General features: G+C 48.1%; 1 protein-coding gene and 1 pseudogene across 1 annotated transcript; one reads left to right on the plus strand and one right to left on the minus strand.

The window, feature by feature from the left end:
• Positions 1-385: 385 nt before the first annotated feature.
• LOC123063305 (uncharacterized) lies at positions 386-3,594 on the minus strand. Its single transcript, XM_044487046.1, has 6 exons — positions 3,296-3,594; positions 2,406-2,487; positions 2,013-2,082; positions 1,712-1,843; positions 1,399-1,527; positions 386-1,239 (listed from the first exon to the last, which is right to left on the minus strand). Exons 1-6 carry the CDS (start codon positions 3,519-3,521, stop codon positions 1,072-1,074), a joined length of 807 nt encoding a protein of 268 aa, XP_044342981.1. The 5' UTR covers positions 3,522-3,594; the 3' UTR covers positions 386-1,071.
• A 6,281-nt stretch (positions 3,595-9,875) lies between these two features.
• On the plus strand, positions 9,876-11,489 carry LOC123057186 (uncharacterized; annotated as a pseudogene).
• The last annotated feature ends 9,487 nt before the right edge of the window (positions 11,490-20,976 follow it).

Below are 20,976 nucleotides of genomic sequence, written 5' to 3' on the forward strand. Positions count from 1 at the left end.
GATGTACCTAGAACTACTATACGTCTAGACACATCCCTTTTTATTCATTTTGATGACAAGTATTTCCGGACGGAGGGAGTAATATATATTGATCGTTCATGGCTGGCTGATCGCTCCATGACATACTAGAGCACGTAGCGTAGGTAGCAATACATAGTACTACCTCTGTTTCAGTTTACAAGTCCTGCACGTATATCTAGGTTGTCAATTTTATCACTTAATATAAACTATATAACACAAAAAATTATACCTTTTGAAAGTAGAAACTCCGAAGTTTATGTTGGTATATTTCTTGTAATATATGACTTGTATTAGGTTGGTTAAATTGACGACCTAGGGGTACGCGCACGCCCTGTAAACTGAGAGAGAGGTAGTACCAAATTAATTAAATTAAATTAAATGCATCTTTGATTCACAAAAGAAGAAATTAATGCATCTTCAACCAAACAACAGCCCAAACATATGTAGTCACACCAATCATTTTCTCCTCTTGTACATCCAGTTTACACATCTAGTATATGCCATCATAATTGACACTGCCTGTCTACCAATGCCAGTGGCCCAGCAAAAGAAGAATGTGAGTGACCTTGTATTTGACTACCAGCGCCACAATTCATCTAATGATCATACTATGTGAAATTTTAGTAGTTTATTTCCAAACCAACCAACAGCTACCACGGCAATCATACTCTTTCCACCATCTTCTTCTGCAGGTTCTGTATGGATACATGCCATCACAATACCTAACTGCTGACAAGACGATACCTAGTACGCATTACACTAGCTTATACATACATACCACCACCTTATATTTTCTACTGTACTTACCATCATGTCATCAGCTTAACGACTACCATCATGTCAGCAAAGGAATTGCGAGGCAGCAACCAATCTCGAGGACTCAACACTTTACTACTTCATGGACTCCACTCTCTAGAATTAAGACTCAGCTAATCTCTCTCTACCCAGGCTGTCCGTGCAACACATATATCTTTTCCACTCTTGTGAATCATATGCCCGCCTAATCGACTTCCAGAGATGTATATAAAGCAACAAGAGCCAAATGAACGTCTACTCTGCGTCGCTTCCAGATGAAACAAACTCCTCTACCAGCTCAAATGCATCGATCTCCGCGAAGTAGGCCCTCCGCTCCTTGATGAAATCCTCGCTCGGTACCAGGGACTCATCGCAACTCATCTCCTCCATCTGCAGCTGCTCTTTCCCGCTGCTGCCTGTTACCTATAATTCATTCATTCATGCACACATAGCAGCGACAAAATAAGATAAGAGACTTCACCTTCTTTTCTTCTAGTAAAACCAAAGGCAGTTCCACAAATGGAGAAATAAGCAGGGAGGGACCTCATAATTTCCACAACAAGGCCTGCTAGATATATTTACCTTGCTTGTCTTTTTTCTGGGAGGCAAAGATGCCCCAGGCAGCTCGTCTCCAGTCTTCAGCCCTGTTTTACTGGAGGCATACAAGGGGGAGATCAAAGGCTCTGTGCGCGGCTGCTCTTCCCTTGTTACCTAAAATTCATGCAAACACCACAGCGACGTAATAAGATAGGAGTTCACCTTCTTTTCAAAATAAACCAAAGGCAGTTTCATGAACGGGGAAAGGTCCGCAGGGTAGTAACACAGGGAGGGCTGCTAGATGCCAAATAAAAATTGGACATGATAATACTTGAGCAGAAAGCTCATATATACATACCTTCATTATCTTTTTGCTGGGAGGTGTTGATGCCCCAGGCAGCACGTCTCCACTAGTCTTCGCCTTTGTTTTACTAGAGGCATACAAGGGGGAGATCAAAGACTCTGTGCGCGGCTGCTCTTTCCTTGTTATCTGAAATCCAGGCACAGCAGCGAGGCAATAAGAAAGAGTTCATGTTACCAGACTATCACGAATGGGGAAAGACCCGCTGGGTGGCAAACAGGGAGGGATCTCATAATTTCCATATGCAAACAGTTAACACACTGATTGCTGAGCAGAAACCTGACATATGTGCATATACCTTCCTTGTGTTTTTGCTAGGAGGAGATGACGTCCCAGGTAGCACGCCTCCAGTCTTCACCTTAGGTTTACTGGAGGTATGCAAGGGAGAGATCAATCAATCAATATGAAATAATCATTATAACTTGCTATTTGGAATTGTGGTCTGTGTTCAGCGTTACACATACAGAGTTTCCCACGGAGGAGCAGCAGGAAAAAAAAGTGGAACAAATGAATGGATCTTTTAGTAAACATGAGGTGGAGCAGACTAAATCTAGAATACTAGATGGTTTTAAGTGTAATAATGCCCACCCACAGTTCTAAAAATGATGTAATGCATTCCCAATATTCGTCGAGTAAGTGCAGGAACAGTCTATGGAAATCATGGTGAGTGGAGTGCTGATGTACAACATACCTGATCTTTTGAATCTTGTTTAGATGAGTATTGGAACTTTGAAGCTCCCTTGTGGATTTATCCTTGCCCTTAGTCGTAGAAACTAGTGCCAGAAAAGAGAATCAAATCAAATAAAGGAACTCACAGTAATTAATTACTGGCAAAAAAAGGAAATCAAATGAAATAAAGGAACAAATCAAAGTTCTCTCGTTACTAGGAGCAAACTGGGAACAGACATAGTGAACTTGGCTAGCAAGTGTGGAGTTCTCCTATTCTTTGACCAGATGACCATTTCCACAATTGCGTCGCGTGAACGTTCTCTTACAAAAAATATCCATTCTCAATTTCTTTCGTCGTGGAAACTAGTACATATGCCTTTTTCTTCTTTCCAATATAAAGAAACAGAAGGCGCAATATTACTTACTGTCAGTGAAGTTAAGAAAGGGAGGAATAGTTTTCACATGACAACAGAGAAGAAAGACTAGTGACAGATATCCATTTTCTGCAGAGCATTCCGGTAACATTGGGCAACAGAAGCGGTTGCCTTGGAGCGGAGCACGGGTGAGAGCACCCACGTACAGCATGCCTAGTTGCTTCAGCTTAGCACAGATTAAACTAGGGCTGGGATTATCAAATTAGTAGAGGAGAACAAATTAGAGTAGCCTGAATGGGCAGTGAATGGATAATTAAGCATGCCAATATTACTGGTAGGATGAAATTAAGGAGCAGCGGCGGTTGTTGGCGGGGATGGGATGGAGGATCCATCAGCATTCAGCATTCAGCATCAGCACCCCCTAGGCTAGGTTAGGGTAGGAACAGGCAAGCCAGTGATTCCCGAATCCAGCGAAACCCTAGCTACTAAGCTGGCTCTTAATGAATAAGCAAGGGAAGGGAGAGGTTGCTCTGCTCACCGGAGAGGGCCGCGGGCGGAGGAGGCGTGGGGATGCGGGGAACGGTGGAGGAGCCAATGCTGCTGGCGCTGCTGGCGGGGCTCGTGCGGTGCTGGGGATTGCGCTTCAGGCGGGTGATGGCGGAGGTGGCGGAGGAGAGGTTCGTGAGGTCGGCGAGGGGCAGCCGCCGGCGCGAGCGCCGCAGCAGCATCTCGTCGCCTCCTCCGGCTCCGGCGACGGCGGCCATCACGCACCCACCTGCGCTTCCCCTCTCTCGCCGATGGGGTGGACTGGACTGGACTTTTTTTTTTGAGACAAGACTGGACTGGACTGGACTGGACTGGAGGAGGAAACCAACATCGATATGGGCTTGGGCTTCAGGCCGATAAATGGCCCACAAATCACAGACTCTGGCTCGCAAGGAGGTGGAGGTGCGAGCCGATCTGGGCCAGAATCCGTGCCGGATCCAGGTCATGCGGTTGCCGGCGTGCGGCTGTCCGTCGGAGTAGTGGGACGGAATTTCCTATTTGCCGCACGTTGGGGCAAATTTTCGCCCCAACGCACAGGCGATTAGGGCCGGCCCATTTCGTGACTGCACGCAAACCTTTCTGTTTCCGGTTTTGGAAATGTTCCACGGGTTTCCAGCCGGTTTATTTCGGGTTTGTGAACCATCTAGAAGATTCAGAACCATGTTTTCTTTCTTTTCCTTTTCCTTTTCGTTTTTTAATGTTTTTTTCATTTTTAAGTTTTTTCATAATCCTTTTTTATTTTCTTTCATTTTCATTTTCTTGTTCAAAAAATGTTCGAAAATTCAAAACATGTTTGCCTTTTCCAAAAATTTGTTCGTTTTTTCATAAAATGTTCTAGTTTAGTAAAATTCAGAAATTCATCAAAGTTCAGAAAATTCATATTTCGTTCGTTTCTTTCAAAAATGTTCTAAAATTTAAAAAAATGTTCGTGCTTTTAAAAAATGATCAAAATTCAAAAAAGGATGTGCTTTCAAATTTCGTTCATAAATGCAAAAAATGATCACACTTTTAAAAATTGTTCGTGTACTATATGTTTTTATATTTTTCAATGTTATTTTATTTTGAAAAATGTGAAGAAATTTCAACAAATATTCTTGCTTCTAAATATCGATCAATATTCAAAAAATATTGTGTTTTCAACTTTTGTTCATAAATACAAAAAATATTCACATATTAAAAAAGTGTTCGGAATGTTTCTGCTAAAACACTTCACAACTTCTCAGAAACTGTTCCCTTTTTAAAAAAATGATCATGTTTTAATTTTTTGTGTTTAAAAATATGTTCCCTTTTTAATAATTGTTCAAAAATTTCTAAAAATTGTTTGTGTTTTCAAATATTGTTCGGGAGTTTAAAAAATGTCCGCGTTTGCACAATTTTCATTTTGAATTTCGAAAAATGTTCCTGTTTTCAGAAAAAAAAAGTGTTCGTTATTTTGGAAAGTGTTTCAATTCTGTAAAACAATTCGCAAATTTGAACAGTGTTTGCGTTTCACAAAAAACTCGGTTTTAAAAAAACTGCTTTCAAAGTTCCGAAATTAATTTGGATCTACGCTGCCTATTGGTTCTTATAGGTTGATGTCGCCTAATCAAAAAATCTCACTAGCTTAGCTGGTTGAGGCTCGTCGTTGGCAGCATGAGATCGCTGGATTGATTCACAGCGAAGTCGAACTTTTTTTGGAGCTATAGAGGTTCGCTGGTGGTCATGTGCCGGCCCAGTCAGAGGCCGCCTGTGTGAAACTACGTCTCTTCGCCGCAAAGAGCGGCACATAGGAGGTCCCTGGTGGGACGGCCACGGTCTGCGGCAGCCCATGTCTGCTCGGCTAGAGGTGGAAGCTGGCTCGGGGCTGCCAGTTCTTGGTCGTGCTGGAGGTGTAAGATTGGTTGTGTTCTCCTGCTCCTGCGCGTCTTTGGGTCACGCTCTCTCTGCTGTGGAAGGTGTTGGCGGGCCACGGCGGTGCAGCTTCGTTGGCAAGGGGCTGTCATGGCGGCAGTGCGAGGCTTCATGGACGGTGCTACCCTAACCTGGAGGTGTGGAGATAGGCGGCCATACGGATGAAAACTCTGCTCGGTTTTTGTCGGGTCGGCGGCGATGGCATGCACGAGTGTCATTTCCCTTCTTGGCGACGTCGTCGAGGTGCGTCGCCATTCCTCTCGCTCCTTTGGTGATGGTAGGTGTCTTGTGACGCCCCCGATTCAATCGTACACTAATCATGCACGCAAATGTGTACGATCAAAATCAGGGACTCACGGGAAGATATCACAACACAACTCTACAAATAAAATAAGTCATACAAGCATCTTAATACAAGCCAGGGGCCTCGAGGGCTCGAATACAAGTGCTCGATCATAGACGAGTCAGCGGAAGCAACAATATCTGAGTACAGACATAAGTTAAACAAGTTGCCATAAGATGGCTAGCACAAACTGGGATACAGATCGAAAGAGGCGCAGGCCTCCTGCCTGGGATCCTCCTAAACTACTCCAGGTCGTCATCAGCGGGCAGCGCGTAGTAGTAGGCACCTCCAGTGTAGTAGGGGTCGTCGTCGATGGTGGCGTCTGGCTCCTGGACTCCAGCATCTGGTTGCGACAACCAGAAAGAAAAGAAAGGGAAAAAAGGGGGGGAGAAAGCAACCGTGAGTACTCATCCAAAGTACTCGCAAGCAAGGAGCTACACTACATATGCATGGGTATATGTGTAAAGGGCCATATCAGTGGACTGAACTGCAGAATGCCAGAATAAGAGGGGGATAGCTAATCCTGTCGAAGACTACGCTTCTGGCAGCCTCCCTCTTGCAGCATGTAGAAGAGAGTAGATTGAAGTCCTCCAAGTAGCATCTCCGAGTAGCATATCCAGGTAGCATCTCCAGTAGCATAATCCTACCCGGCGATCCCCTCCTCGTATCCCTGAGAGAGAGCGACCACCGGTTGTATCTGGCACTTGGAAGGGTGTGTTTTATTAAGTATCCGGTTCTAGTTGTCATAAGGTCAAGGTACAACTCCAAGTCGTCCTGTTACCGAAGATCACGGCTATTCGAATAGATTAACTTCCCTGCAGGGGTGCACCACATTACCCAACACGCTCGATCCCATTTGGCCGGACACACTTTCCTGGGTCATGCCCGGCCGCGGAAGATCAACACGTCGTAGCCCCACCTAGGCAAAACAGAGAGGCCAGCACGTCGGTCTAAACCTAAGCGCGTAGGGGTCTGGGCCCATCGCCCTGAGCACACCTGCACGTTGCGTGGGCGGCCGAAAGCAGACCTAGCCTAGTGGCGTTCCAGTCCAATTCGGCGCGCGCCGCTCCGTCGCTGACGTCTGAAGTGCTTCGGCTGATACCACGACGTCGGGATACCCATAACTACTCCCACGTAGATGGTTAGTGCGTATAGGCTCGTAGCCAGACTCAGATCAAATACCAAGATCTCGTTAAGCGTGTTAAGTGTCCGCGAACGCCGAACAGGGCCAGGCCCACCTGTCTCCTAGGTGGTCTCAACCTGCCCTGTCGCTCCGCCACAAAGTAACAGTCGAGGGCCGTCGGGAACCCAGGCCCACCTCTACCGGGATGGAGCCACCTGTCCTTTCAGCCCCCTCGTCAGAATCACTTGCGGGTACTCAATGAGCTGACCCGACTTTAGTCACCATCTGTATAGTATGTATGTGTGTATAGTAATATACCCGTGATCACCTCCCAAGTGATCACGGCCCGATAGTATAGCAAGGCAGACTGACAAGAATGTAGGGCCAATGATGATAAACTAGCATCCTATACTAAGCATATAGGATTGCAGGTAAGGTATCAACAGATGTAGCGACAATGTCAGGCTATGCATCAGAATAGGATTAACGAAAGCAGTAACATGCTACACTACTCTAATGCAAGCAGTATAGAGTAGAATAGGCGATATCTGGTGATCAAGGGGGGGGCTTGCCTGGTTGCTCAGACAAGGAGGGGTCGTCGGTGACGTAGTCGACCATAGGGGCATCAGCATCGTCACGGGGTCTATCGGAGAGAAGAGGGGGGAGAAACAATAAATACATAGCAAGCAAGTGCATAACAGTACAACAAGCAGAGCTAGACGTGTTCTAACGCGGTATGAGGTGATACCGGTGAAGGGGGGAAACATCCGGGAAAGTATCCCCGGTGTTCCGTGTTTCCGGGCAGATGAACCGGTGGTGAAATGTTGCAGGTTCACTATGCTAGGGACGCGTGGCAGACGAACGGGCTGCGTTTCCGGGTTCGTCTCGTCGTTCTGAGCAACTTTCATGTTGAAAATATTTTAATCCGAGTTACGGATTAAAAGATATGATTTTTAAAAGATTTTAACAATTTTGGAATTTAATTATTTATTTAATTAATTCGAAAAAATGTATTTATGACGTCAGCATGATGTCATGCTGACGTGAGCAGTCAACAGGGGTTGACTGAGTCAACCCTGACAGGTGGGTCCCGTTCGTCATACACTGTTAACTAATTAACCTAATTAAGTTTAATTAACAGTAGTTAATTAGGTTAATTAACCAGGATTAATTAACTTAATTAATTACTTGATTAATTAGTTAGTTAATTAATAATTTTATTAAATCATTTCTTTATTTTTATTAAAATTTTTTTTGGGGGGGGGGGGGGGTGGGGCCCGTTTGTCTGTGGCACAGAGGCCTAGCGGGTGGAGTCGGCGCGGGCGTCGGGCGCCAGACGGGCGAGTGCTCGCCCGCAGGGATTACAGCGGGGCGAGGCCACCGGGGCTGCGGTGGGGCGCCGGCCAGGGCGGTGGCGTGGTGGCCGGCAGGGTGGCCGCGGGGCAGATGCGGGCCACCGCCAGCAAGGTCAGGCGGAGGCGGGTGCGGCCAGGGGGCAGCGCGGGCGCGTGGCCACGCACGGGCGAGGGGCGACGGCGAGTGAGCGTGTGCGCGTGCGGAGCACGGCGACCGCGAGGACGGGGAAAGAGGGAGAGGCCAGGGGGGTGCTCACGGCGACGGCGAGTGAGCGTGTGCGCGTGGAAGAGAGGAGGAGAAAGCTCACAAGGGAGGCGTAGGGTTCGTGTCAGTGGGCTCGGGGAGGAGGACGACGAAGGGGCGGCGTCCGGGTCGCCGGGGACGAGTGCGGCGAGGCAACGGGGTCGATGGCGCGTCGGCGGAGTCCTCAAGCAGTGGTGGTCGGCGACGGGGCCCCCGGGCGGCTGCGGGATCGAGGCGGTGAGCGCTGGGGCGCTTCCGATCCAGAGCGCGCGCGGGAGGGAAGGGGGGTCGCCCCGGCGTGGGCCATGGGAGACGACGGCGGGGGTAGGCGACAGGCGCGGCGGCGAGTCGTCGATGCCCCGATCTGTTCTGGATCGGGGGGGGGGGGGGAGGAAGAGCCAGAGAGAGGGGGGGGGGGGGTGGATAGGGTTAGGGTTCCTGGTGGCTCGCGGTAGGCCATATAGGCCAGCGGGGCGGGCTGGGCCGATTGGGCCGACAAGGCGGCCCGGTGGGCCAAAGTCCAGTGGGGGAATTCTCTTTTTTTTCCTTTTTTTGTTTTGTTTTCTGTTACTTTTATTTATTTATTTCTTTTCTGTGTTAGCCTAGTTTCAACAAAATATAAAAGTGGCACCTAAGATAGTGTTACAATTTATGCCACTGCCACAAACCGTTTAGTACTGAAATAAAATAGTTTTGGAATTATTTATTATTCTAAAAGCATTTGAATAACTGTTTTGCCACTGTTTATCTATTATAGTGCATTTAAACACTTTATAAAAGTGTGGTTTTTCCACCATAATTACCTATGATTTATTTGACATAACCCGAACATTTTAGTTTTAATTTTGAAAACTTTTGTTGTTTGATCGATTTGTATTTGAAATTCGAACCGGTTTTTGAACTAACCCGAGATTAACTACAGTGACAAAGGTGACGTGGCATCATTAGTGGGGATTACTGTAGCTTAATTACCCGGGCGTCACATGTCTCCAGACGAAAGCCTAGATCGGCAGGATCGGCACGATGGCGACGTCTTCGATGTCGTCTCTCTGTTGGGAGCATCGTGTCGACGCGGTTTGGAGGTCCTACGATGTGCTTCTCCGGTGTTTGCCATTGTTCACGATCGATCTTCTGAGGGGCAATGTATGTCCATTGTTGGTGATTCCAAAACGATGCCTTCCTCGGGGCGAATCGAGTCCCGCCATTCTCTTGCCACCTCCTTTCGACATAAAGGGGGATGGTGCGTAGACAAGGATGATCGGTGGAGATGCTGTCTTTTGAAGGTGATCGACAGCGGCGGAGACGCGGCGAGGTTTTTCTGATATGGACATGCTCTTTTGCTTTGTAACTATGTTGTCGTTGGTGGTTGTCTTTGAACTAGCCCGGGTGTAGAGCAAGTGCTATCCTCATTGTTCGCAGCGGGTGATAGTTGTCTTGTGTTGCAATTCTCTTCTTCTAAAGTTATGATACGCAATTTGCGTACTTCTGAAGAAAAAAAATCAACACCAGTCGGTATTTGGTAACCGTCACAACCGTAGAGAAAATCCCCTTTCCTCCTAGAAACCCCCCAGATCTGTTTTGACCACCCTAAAAAAAAAAGATATGTTTTGACCAAAAATATGGACGGCGGCCGCGACCGCATCGGTGTCATCGGTGCTCGGCGACGACGACCTCTTCCGCGAGATCCTCCTCCGCCTCGGCTTCCCCAATTGCCTCGTCCGCGCCTCCCTCGTCTCCAAGCGGTGGCTCTTCCACGCGTCCGACCCGGCCTTCCTCCGCCTCTTCCGCGAGCGCCACCCACCCCGCCTCCTCGGCTTCTGCGTCAGCAACGACGACCGGTACCAGTTGGTGCAGCTCGAGCAGTCCCCGGAGCTTGCCGCTCTCTCACGCCGTGTGGCCTCCTCCTGCAACGACGCCTTCCGCTGCCGTGGGCTGGGTATCGGACACAGCCGGAACGGCCGCCTCGTCACTACGCTCTTCCACGGCGGTCAAGCGCTCCCTCCTCGCGCCGCAGCTCTCCGAGGAGTCCGAGTTGGCCCTCCCACCGATCCCGCCGCCCCACCGGGAGGAGCCCGCTCTAGGGGTGTTCAATAGGATTATCCTACCCGAGGATGGGAGCCGCGACTTCATCACCTTGGTATATCTGTGGCAGGTCCGGCGGAAGTGTACGTGCTGAGATCCGGTGGTTGGGGCTTCCCTGCCACCGCAATGACAGACGTCCCGAATCCTACAGCCTTCCTTACAAAAATGCTTCCACCCGTCCGTGGCAAGGTTTTCATGGTGACAAGCTTTGGGTGCATCCTGGGTCTAGATTTGGCTGCGGCAAGGTTCCTCAAGCTCGAGCTCCCAGCTGAAATAGGGCGCAATTACATGCTCTCATCTGCCGAGGGTTCCGGGATATATCATGTCAATGCAGATGGGTTTCAGCTCAGTGTGTGGCTCCATCGGATGATGAGCAACAGCGATGGTGCCGGCGGCTGGCTGCTGGTGGACACATTTTGTGTCCGCGAGGCATACAGTTCTGCTGGTCACAATTGGGTTTGGATGCCACAAGATGGCGATTTTCTTGGTGTTGCTGCAGTTGGGGACAATGCCGAGTTTGTGTTCTTGGATTATGCGAGATATGGTGTTGTCCTTTAGGGCATCAACAATGCAGAGCGCTTACAGAGGCGCTTAATCGAGATATTTTTGATTTTTTTTACTTAGCGTCTTTGTTAGCATCGGGCTTCACAGCGCTAACAGAAATCTATAGACGCTACAGGAATTAAAAAAGGAAATAAAGGTGTACGCTGGCGCCCATCCTTCCAACGCATAGGTGACCAAGCGCCTGCCCAACAGAAAACAAATATACGCCCGCATCAGCCGTATTGAGCTGTTACGCTAGCGCCCGGCTCCAGCCTCAGCCCCCTCATGCGTAAAATTCTCGCTGAAGCGCCGGGGGAATCATCTGGCATCGACGCAAAGAAGAATCCCAAGATCGAACGGAACGTAGCGTAACGGACAGGATTTTCACCCTGGCGCCCACTCTTAGCGCCCCGTTGTAGATGCCCTGATGTTCATCTGAGGAGCAGGGTGGTTGAGAAGGTGTATGAGCAGGCACCGTATCATCATGGTTTTTTTCGTCTGGGTTTGAGCCACATACATGTCTCTCCCTTTATGATGATCTGGCCGCCTATTTTCCCTGCACTGAAAAGGGACACAATCAAGAGCAATGATCCTGCTGTGCTTTGATCTTTGAACTATCATCGCTAGGTACGACTTCTACGATAGAAAGCTATGTTTCTCTGATGAGGTACAGAAATGTATGACCAATTAATATTATTCAGATGGGCTTGACTACATCTCATCTAGCTAGTGTATGCCATTTTATCGTGTTTTATTCTTTAGTATTTGTCACTACTCTGCAGTAAACATGTGTTGTCTTGTCTGCTATTTTGCCAATAAGTATGAGTAATAGGCTCCTACCTGGTTCCGAGATCATTAACAAATATTAAGCGAAGCAACTCAAATGCGCAGATGGTCATGCCACGTCGTAGAACACTAGATTCTGCTGAACGTAAGTTGGATATTAAGAACCTCTGTTCATTTCACTGAAAAAATTCTGATGTTTGCAGAAGTGTATTGCAAGTTATCCAGCAGAAATACCCCGAATCATCTAAGATTAACTGTGATGTGTATAGTACTTTGCTATTTATGTCTCTTCCTAAAACAGTAGATATTGCAGTCAATTGGTCATGTAAACTGGGTCTTAGAACCTCTGATAATCGTTTTATTCGTCCGGGTATGAACCATGGTATGAACCACATACATATCTCTCTCTTATGATGATCTGGCCTCCTAGTCCCCCTGCACTGAATGGGGGGCATGGTCAAGAGCAATGCTCCCCCTGTGCTTTGATCTTTGTACTATCGTCATTGGGTACAACTTCTATGATGGAAAGCTATGTTTCTCTTATGAGGTATGGAAATGTATGACCAATCAATATTATATTATTCAGATGGGCTTGAGTACATCTCATCTAGCTAGTGCATGCCTTTTTACCGTCTTCTATTCTTTAGTACTTCCTCCGTCCCAAAATAAGTGACTTAACTTTGTACTAACTTTGTACTAAGTCACTTAATTTGAGACGGAGGGAGTATTTGTCACTACTCTGCAATCAACATGTGTTGTCCTATCTGCTATTTGGCCAATAAGTATGAGTAGGAATAATAGTCTGGTACTTAGTTCCGATTTTGATAGCAAATACTCCCTCCGTTCCATGTACTTGTCGCTGATTTAGTACAACTTGTACTAAATCAGCGACAAGTAATATGGAACGGAGGTGTTAGAGTTATATTATAAGTTATATACTCCTTTGTATTTATCCCGTTATATAAAGGGTTTCCTGTATATGTTTCATATCTGTACATGTATATATATCGGCCTATGGCCTCATGGGAATACAAGTTGCATATTCCTATCATGGTATTAGAGCTAGGTTAACTTTTTTGCACGCTGCAACTCGTGCGATTGATCCGTCTCTCCTCCCGATAGAGGCCGCAGCCTCGATCTCCTTGTCCCGCTCGGATCCCGTCCTGGATCGGATCGGGCCTCCTCTCCCGTTCTCGATCCTATAAGGATCGCTCGCAGCCCCTCCCCCGATCGATCGCTCGCAGCCCCTCCCCCGATCGAGAAGGACGCTCCCGCTCGAGCTCGCCCTTGTTCCGACTCGCACAGGCCCCTGCTGGATCCCGCCGCTGCCTCCAGCTGCCAGCCGCCCCTTGGTCTGGATCGACTGCCTGCTGCTCCCCCGATCCCGTCCTGTTGCCGATTGGAAGCTGGTGGTCTCGTCCCTGCTGCTCTCGTCGGATTCTGCTGATTTTGGATCTCTGCTAAAAAAAGAAAAAAAAGAAAAAAAAGAAAAAAAAAGAAGATATGTCTGCTGCATCGGGCTATGTTGCTGTCCCTCGCTGTCCAGTGATTTTCGATGGTACTAACTATACCGAGTTCACTGGCTTTATGCGCATTCACATGCGTGGCATTCGTCTCTGGGGTGTTCTTTCTGGCGAGGTCTGCTGTCCGCCACGTTCGGTTCCTCCGGTGGCCCCTACTCTGCCGACTCCACTAGTTCTTGCTCCGGATGCTAATCACGCCGCCAAGGATGCGGCTAAGCTTGCTGATGAGGCTGCTGATCGTGCTTATGATGAGAAGGTTTTGGCTTATGAGGAGGCTCTTCAGATTTATCATGGTGCTCTGTCTGCTTACACACAGTGGCTTGATGATGATGCTCGTGCTGCTGCTGTTCTCACTGCTAGTGTTCTGCCTCAGTTTGCTTCTGAGTTTCTGGGTCTTCCTACTGTCTTTGAGATGTGGACCCGTCTTCGTCAGCGCTATCAGCCCTCTGGTGATGCCTTATACCTTTCTGTGGTCCGTCAGGAGCATGCTCTTCAGCAGGGTGACTCTACTGTTGATGACTTCTATGCACAGAGTTCTGCTATCTGGCGCCAGCTTGATTCTCTCCGCAGTGCCGGTTGTCGTACCTGCCCCTGTTGCCAGGCTGTCCAGGCCAATTTGGAGTTTCATCGCGTCTATGAGTTCCTGTCTCGGCTCCGTAAGGAGTTTGAGCCCCGGCGTGCTCAGTTGTTTGCTCGTGGCCGTATTTCTCTGATGGAGGCGCTTTCTGAGATTCGTGCTGAGGAGACTCGCTTACGTGGTGCTGGTTTGCTGGAGGTTCCCTCTGTGCTCGCTACTCGTGCTCCTATGCCACCTGCTGCACCGACCCCTTCTCGCTCGAGTGCTCCACCGCTCTTGTCCACTCCTTCTGGAGGCTCAGGTCGCCCCCATCCACATTGCGACTACTGCAACAATGATGTTCATCTTGAGTCTCAGTGCTACACGAAGAACAAACACCTGCGCAAGGCGTGATCATCATCTTCAGGGACTTCGTCATCTACCTCGACAACTTCAGCCATTACTTTGACTGAGCAGGATATTCTGAGACTTAAGCGTCTGCTCGCGGCTTCAGGTTCTTCCTCGACGGGTACTGCTGGTTCTGTGACTGATGCTTCCCGCACTGAGCAATCACCCTCTACACAGTCAGGTACATCCCCATGGGTTCTGGACTCTGGACCTTCTTTTCATATGTCTTCTCATTCTTCCATTTTGTCCTCTCTTCGCTCGCTGGATTCTCCTGTTCATGTCCTCACTGCTGATGGTACTCCACTTTCTGTCGTTAGTAGAGGCACTCTTACCACTCCTTCTTACTCTGTTCCTGATGTTGCTCATGTTCCTCGACTCACCATAAATCTGTTTTCTGCTGGTCAACTTACTAATTCTGGTTGTCGCGTCATCCTTGACGTTGACTCTTGTTCTGTCCAGGACCGTCGCACGCACATTCTGGTTGGGGCTGGCCCTCGCCGCCGTGATTCTCAAGGTCTTTGGGAGTTGGACTGGCTTCATGTTCCTTCTGCTGCCACCACTATCGCTAGTTCCTCCGCTTCAGTCACCTCTGTTACTGGTTCCTTCAAGCAGTGGCATCATCGACTTGGTCATCTGTGTGGTTCTCGGTTGTCGTCTTTAGTTCGTCGAGGCCTTCTGGGGTCTGTCTCAGGAGATGTCTCTTTAGAGTGTCAGGGTTGTCGTCTTGACAAGCAGATTCAGTTACCATATTCACATAGTGAGTCAGTGTCTAAGCATCCTTTTGATTTAGTCCATTCTGATGTATGGGGTCCGGCTCCTTTCTCTTCCAAAGGTGGTCATAAATACTATATTATTTTCATAGATGACTTCTCTCGTTACACATGGCTTTATTTGATGACTTCTCATAGTGAGGTGTTGTCTATTTATAAGCGTTTTGCTGCCATGGTTCATACTCAGTTCTCTTCACCCATTCGTGTTCTTCGTGCTGACTCTGCTGGCGAGTATATCTCTAAGATGTTGCGTGGTGTTCTTGATGAGGAAGGCACTCTCTCTCAATTCTCTTGTCCTGGTGCTCATTCTCAGAATGGTGTGGCTGAGCGAAAGCATCGTCATCTTCTTGAGACGGCTCGTGCATTGCTGATTACTGCCTCTCTCCCGCCTCATTTTTGGGCTGAGGCCGTCTCCACCTCCACCTATCTTATCAATCTCCAGCCTTCCGCTGCTCTACAGGGTGGTGTTCCTTCCGAGCGTCTTTTTGATCGTTCTCCCGATTATTCGATGCTTCGCTTGTTTGGTTGTGTTTGCTATGTTCTTCTTGCCCCTCGCGAACTGACCGCTCAGTCTGTTGAGTGTGTGTTTTTAGGCTACAGTGATGAGTATAAGGGCTATCGTTGTTGGGATCCTATCGGTCGTCGCATGCGTATCTCTCGAGACGTGACTTTTGATGAGTCTCGTCCCTTCTATCCACGCCCATCTTCCTCGACCTTTTCAGTGGAGGATATCTCTTTCCTCACTTTTCCTGACTCACCTATCACCCCCGTCGAGCCTGTGCCTACTCGTTCCGCTCCCTCTGCTTCTCCACCTCTAGTCGATTTGATGCCACCATCTTCCACGGTCTCCTCGTCTAGCATGTCACCGGATTCTACACCTTCATCTCCGGTGACTTCTTTGTCGCCACCCCTCGATTATACCTTGGCGATTCCTCCTTCTATTGTTCCATCTTTTCCTCAGTATTACACTCGTCGTTCACTTCCTGTGGATGCCTCCGTGGGTGTGTCGTCATCTTCCTCTCAGCCTACTTATGGCTTGCGTTCTCGTCCTCATCCGCCTGTTGATCGTTTTGGATTTCCCACCGCTGGTGCTGCTGTTCTTGAGCCGACTTCTTATCGTCAGGCTGTTGTTCATCCTGAATGGCAGTTTGCGATGGCAGAGGAGATTGCTGCTCTTGAACGCACTGGTACCTGGGATCTTGTTTCCCTTCCTCCCGGAGTCCGTCCCATCACTTGTAAGTGGGTCTACAAGGTTAAGACTCGCTCCAATGGTTCTCTTGAGCGTCACAAAGCTCGTCTTGTGGCTCGTGATTTTCAGCAGGAGCATGGTCGTGATTATGACGAGACTTTTGCTCCTGTGGCACATATGACCACTGTTCGTACACTTCTTGCCGTTGCCTCTGCACGCCACTGGTCTATATCTCAGCTTGATGTTAGGAATGCTTTTCTTAATGGTGAGCTGCGTGACGAGGTGTACATGCAGCCACCACCTGGGTATTCTGTTCCTGATGGCATGGTCTGTCGTCTTCGTCGCTCTCTCTATGGCCTTAAGCAAGCCCCCCGTGCCTGGTTTGAGCGTTTTGCCTCTGTGGTCACTGCTGCTGGTTTTTCAGCAAGTGCACATGATCCAGCATTGTTTATTCACCTTTCTCCTCGTGGTCGGACTCTTCTTCTTCTCTATATTGATGACATGGTCATCACTGGGGATGACCCCGAGTATATTGCCTTTGTAAAGGCCCGTCTTAGTGAGTAGTTTCTTATGTCTGATCTTGGCCCTCTTCGCTATTTTCTTGGGATTGAAGTCTCTTCTACCTCTGATGCCTTTTTTATATCCCAGGAAAAGTATATCCAGGATCTTCTTGCTCGTGCTGCTCTTACTGACGAAGGCATTGTTGAGACTCCTATGGAGCTCAATGTTCACCTCTATGCTACTGATGGTGATCCCCTCCCTGACCCGACGCGTTATCGTCATCTTGTTGGCAGTCTTGTCTATCTAGTTGTCACTCGTCCGGATATCTCTTATCCGGTTCATATTCTAAGTCAGTTCGTCTCCGCTCCCACATCGGTCCACTATAGTCATCTCCTTCGTGTTCTCCGATATCTTCGGGGCACAATCTCTCATCGTCTATTCTTTCCTCGCTCCAGTTCTTTACATCTTCAGGCTTATTCGGATGCTACGTGGGCTAGTGATCCCTCAGATCGCCGTTCACTTTCTGCTTACTGTGTTTTTCTTGATGGTTCTCTCATTGCCTGGAAGACGAAGAAACATATTGCAGTTTCCCGTTCGAGTGCCGAGGCTGAGTTGCAAGCAATGGCTCTTTTGACGGCAGAGGTGACTTGGTTACGGTGGTTACTTCAGGATTTTGGTGTTTCTGTCACTACACCGACTCCGCTCTTATCTGACAGTACAGGTGCTATTAGCATTGCGCGTGATCCTGTGAAGCATGAGCTCACCAAGCATATTGGTGTTGATGCTTTCTATGTACGCGCTGGTGTGCAGGATCAGATTATTGCTCTTCAGTATGTGCCTTCCGAGTTACAGTTGACGGATTTCCCGACGGCCTATGGCCTCATTCCTATCAGGAGGGAGTATTAACTATTAAGCTTATGAATACAAATGTATAGACGTTCATGCCACGTCGTACAACCTCTGTTCATTTCACTGAAAAAACATGAAGTTAGTACAAGTGTATTGCAAGTTCTCCAGCAGAACTATACTGTGTCTTCTAAGATTAACCACGGCGCGTATAAGATATTGCATATAGTTGTTTCTCTTCCTGAAATAGTAGATATTGCAGTCAATCGGTCATGTAAGTTTGCAGAGGTATATTGCAAGATATCCAGCAGAACTGTACTGAATCTTCTAAGTTTATCGGCAGTGTGCATTAATATTGACTAGAGTGGTTTTAATGTCATTCCTTGTCACGCACGACTCCACTACTATGATAGAAAGATATGTGATGCATGACATGCACAAACTCCACCCCGGTGCTATTCCTTGTCACACACGACTGGCCATTAGAGTGGATCTTAAAGTTCATCAGGAACCGAACAAATCAACGGCTGAAGCATTGATTTTGATTGATCAATCGATGTTGAGTAAATAGACAATTTCTCGATTAAATTAACCCATGAGTAAATCACTAGCATGGCATTGACTAAGTTGATGACGTACTGACTCTGATCTAAACATGCACGTACTAAGCAAACAGTAGAAAAATCTACATATACTGCTAGTACTGCTAATATGAAAATAATTAGGAGCGGGATAAACGAGTTATACCCTCCAGTAGGCCACGCAGAGGCCGCGGCTTTGGTGGCAGCAGCGGCGTCCTCGGCGGCCTTCTTGTCGGCTTCAGCTTTCTCGGCGGCGGCACGGTCGGCGTCGGTGGACATGGTGATGATAAAGGCGACGCGGACGTAGAGGAAGTAGACGATCGGAAGCGAGCAGTCGCGTAATCGCTGCCCAAAAACCTAGTCGCCCCTCACCCCGTACAGGAACCAGAAGGGCGTGGTTTCGGAGACCTGCTCTCCCGTCGACCGTGTACGCGGCGGACGGGATGGAGTCACCGGCGGCAGCAGCAGCAAAGGAACGACGGTGGGCGTGCGCGTGAGCAGATGTGATCTGTTCATGGCGGCTAGGGTTAGGAGACACCGCATACTTATAGGCGCAGCCGCGTGGAGAGACGTGGGCTCGACCCACGTCCGAGTCCGTGACAGCCCACGATCCGACGTCTCAGATCGTGGCCCAGCTGTCAGAAAACTCTCCGTTAGTGACTGGCAAAAATAAGCGCGTAGGTGTGAGCTCGGCTCGGCTCAATCCCGCAACCCGCGGCGCGTCGTGACGAGGCGTGGCGTGGCGTGGCGAGGCGGGCGGCGGAGGAGGAGTGCGCGAGGGCCTCTTCTCTTCTCAAGCTCCAATAGCATGTAGAAGAGAAACCCTTATAAACCACTCCAACTCTCCTTCCACTTCCAGGGTGGGACTAAACTTCCCACCACACCTAGTGCCATATAACCCACATGGGCCCTTAGAGATTTTTCAGAAATTGCAATATGGGCCTAGAGCCCATCTCAGATTTCAGCAATCCCCCACCAGATCTCGAGGGCCCATTGTGTCCTCTGTTCCAATTGCTGTTTCGATATACCAGTGTTTCAGTGAAGACCTGTTAAGGTTGAACTTCACCTAGAACAAGTGGCTACACTCCTTCACAACTGAACAATGGACTATGCCTTGAATTGTCAGTTTGGCGTAAAGAAGTTTCACTACATGTCTTACTAGTACTAGGCTGCCGAAGGCTGACCCCTCGGGTGGAGCATATAAGTCACACTCCTGGCCTATTCATGAGCTTACTAGAGATCACCCCAATCTCATAGACTGTGAACAGCAGTCGGGCTCATATAGGTGTGTTCCTCCAAAGATCGCTCTGTAGGATAGCATCTTGCTTTTATAAGCTTTGGAACACATTGAGACCGTAGTCATCCTATCATACAGTATCGAGAGTATTGCATCTCCAACGGAGTGGGTTAGTATAGTTACTCTCCTCAGTTCACCACTGGCTTGTTTTCCCAGGTCCTACTTCACGGGATCTCTGATCACATAGGTTGGATTACTACCATGGCAACTCATGTGGGTCTCATACCCATCTCCCTCGATGCATTATCTATCACAATACGTGATAGCCCTTTTGTAAAGGGATCTGCCAGATTCTTAGCCGTATGGACATAGTCCAACGCTATCACTCCGGAGTTTCTTAATTTTCTGACAGCTTTTAATCTCATTCTTATGTGTTTGGTGGACTTCATGTTGTCCTTTGAACTCTTCACCTTGGTGATGACAGTCTGATTGTCACAGTTCATAAGGATAGCCGGAACCGGTTTATCAACCAATGGCAAGTCCATCAAAAGATCTCGAAGCCATCTCGCTTCAACACCAGATGTGTCTAATGCCGTTAATTCTGCTTCCATTGTCGATCTCGTTAAGATCGTTTGCTTGCAAGACTTCCAGGAAACAGCGCCACCTCCAAGAGTAAACATATACCCAGTTGTAGCCTTCATCTCATCAGCATCAGAGATCCAATTCGCATCACTATACCCTTCAAGTACCGACAGGTATCCGGTATAGTGAAGTCCATAGTTCATAGTACCTTTCAGATAGCGCATAACTCTCTCAACAGCATGCCAATGTACATCACCCGGTTTGGAAACAAACCGGCTCAGTTTGCTCACAGCAAACGCGATGTCAGGCCTCGTTGCGCTCGCTAGGTACATCAGTGAACCAATGATTTGAGAGTATCTCAATTGATCTTTAGCCATGCCTTTGGACTTTCGAATCAATACGCTAGGATCATATGGTGTTTGAGATGGTGTGCAGTCCGAATATCCAAAATGACTCAACACCATCTCAACGTAATGGGATTGCAGAAGTGTGATCCCACCCTCATTATCTCTCAGTAGCTTGATGTTCAAGATAACATCAGCCACACCAAGGTCTTTCATCTCAAAGTTCTGAGATAGAAACGATTTGACCTCCTCAATGACTTTGAGGTTTGTTCCGAATATCAGTATGTCATCAACATACAAGCACAATATAACTCCTTCGCCCCCACCATGGCGATAGTATACACATTTGTCAGCCTCATTAACAACGAAACCAACAGATGTCAGAGTTGTATTAAACTTATCATGCCATTGCTTAGGTGCTTGTTTCAGGCCATATAAAGATTTTATCAACCTACACACCTTTCTTTCCTGACCATCTATCACAAAGCCATCAGGCTGTTGCATGTAGATTTCCTCCTTTGGCTCTCCATTTAGAAAAGCCGTCTTAACATCCATCTGATGGACGAGAAGACCATGTGAGGCCGCCAATGAGAGTAATACTCGAATGGTGGTCAGTCTAGCCACAGGTGAATAAGTATCAAAGAAATCTTCCTCTTCTTGCTGGTCATAGCCCTTGGCCACAAGCCTAGCCTTGTACTTTTCAATCGTACCATCGGGCCTAAGCTTCTTTTTGAACACCCACTTACATCCCAGTGGTTTGCAACCATAGG

Source organism: Triticum aestivum, chromosome 3A, assembly GCF_018294505.1.
Source record: "Triticum aestivum cultivar Chinese Spring chromosome 3A, IWGSC CS RefSeq v2.1, whole genome shotgun sequence".
NCBI classification, from domain to species: domain Eukaryota; kingdom Viridiplantae; phylum Streptophyta; class Magnoliopsida; order Poales; family Poaceae; genus Triticum; species Triticum aestivum.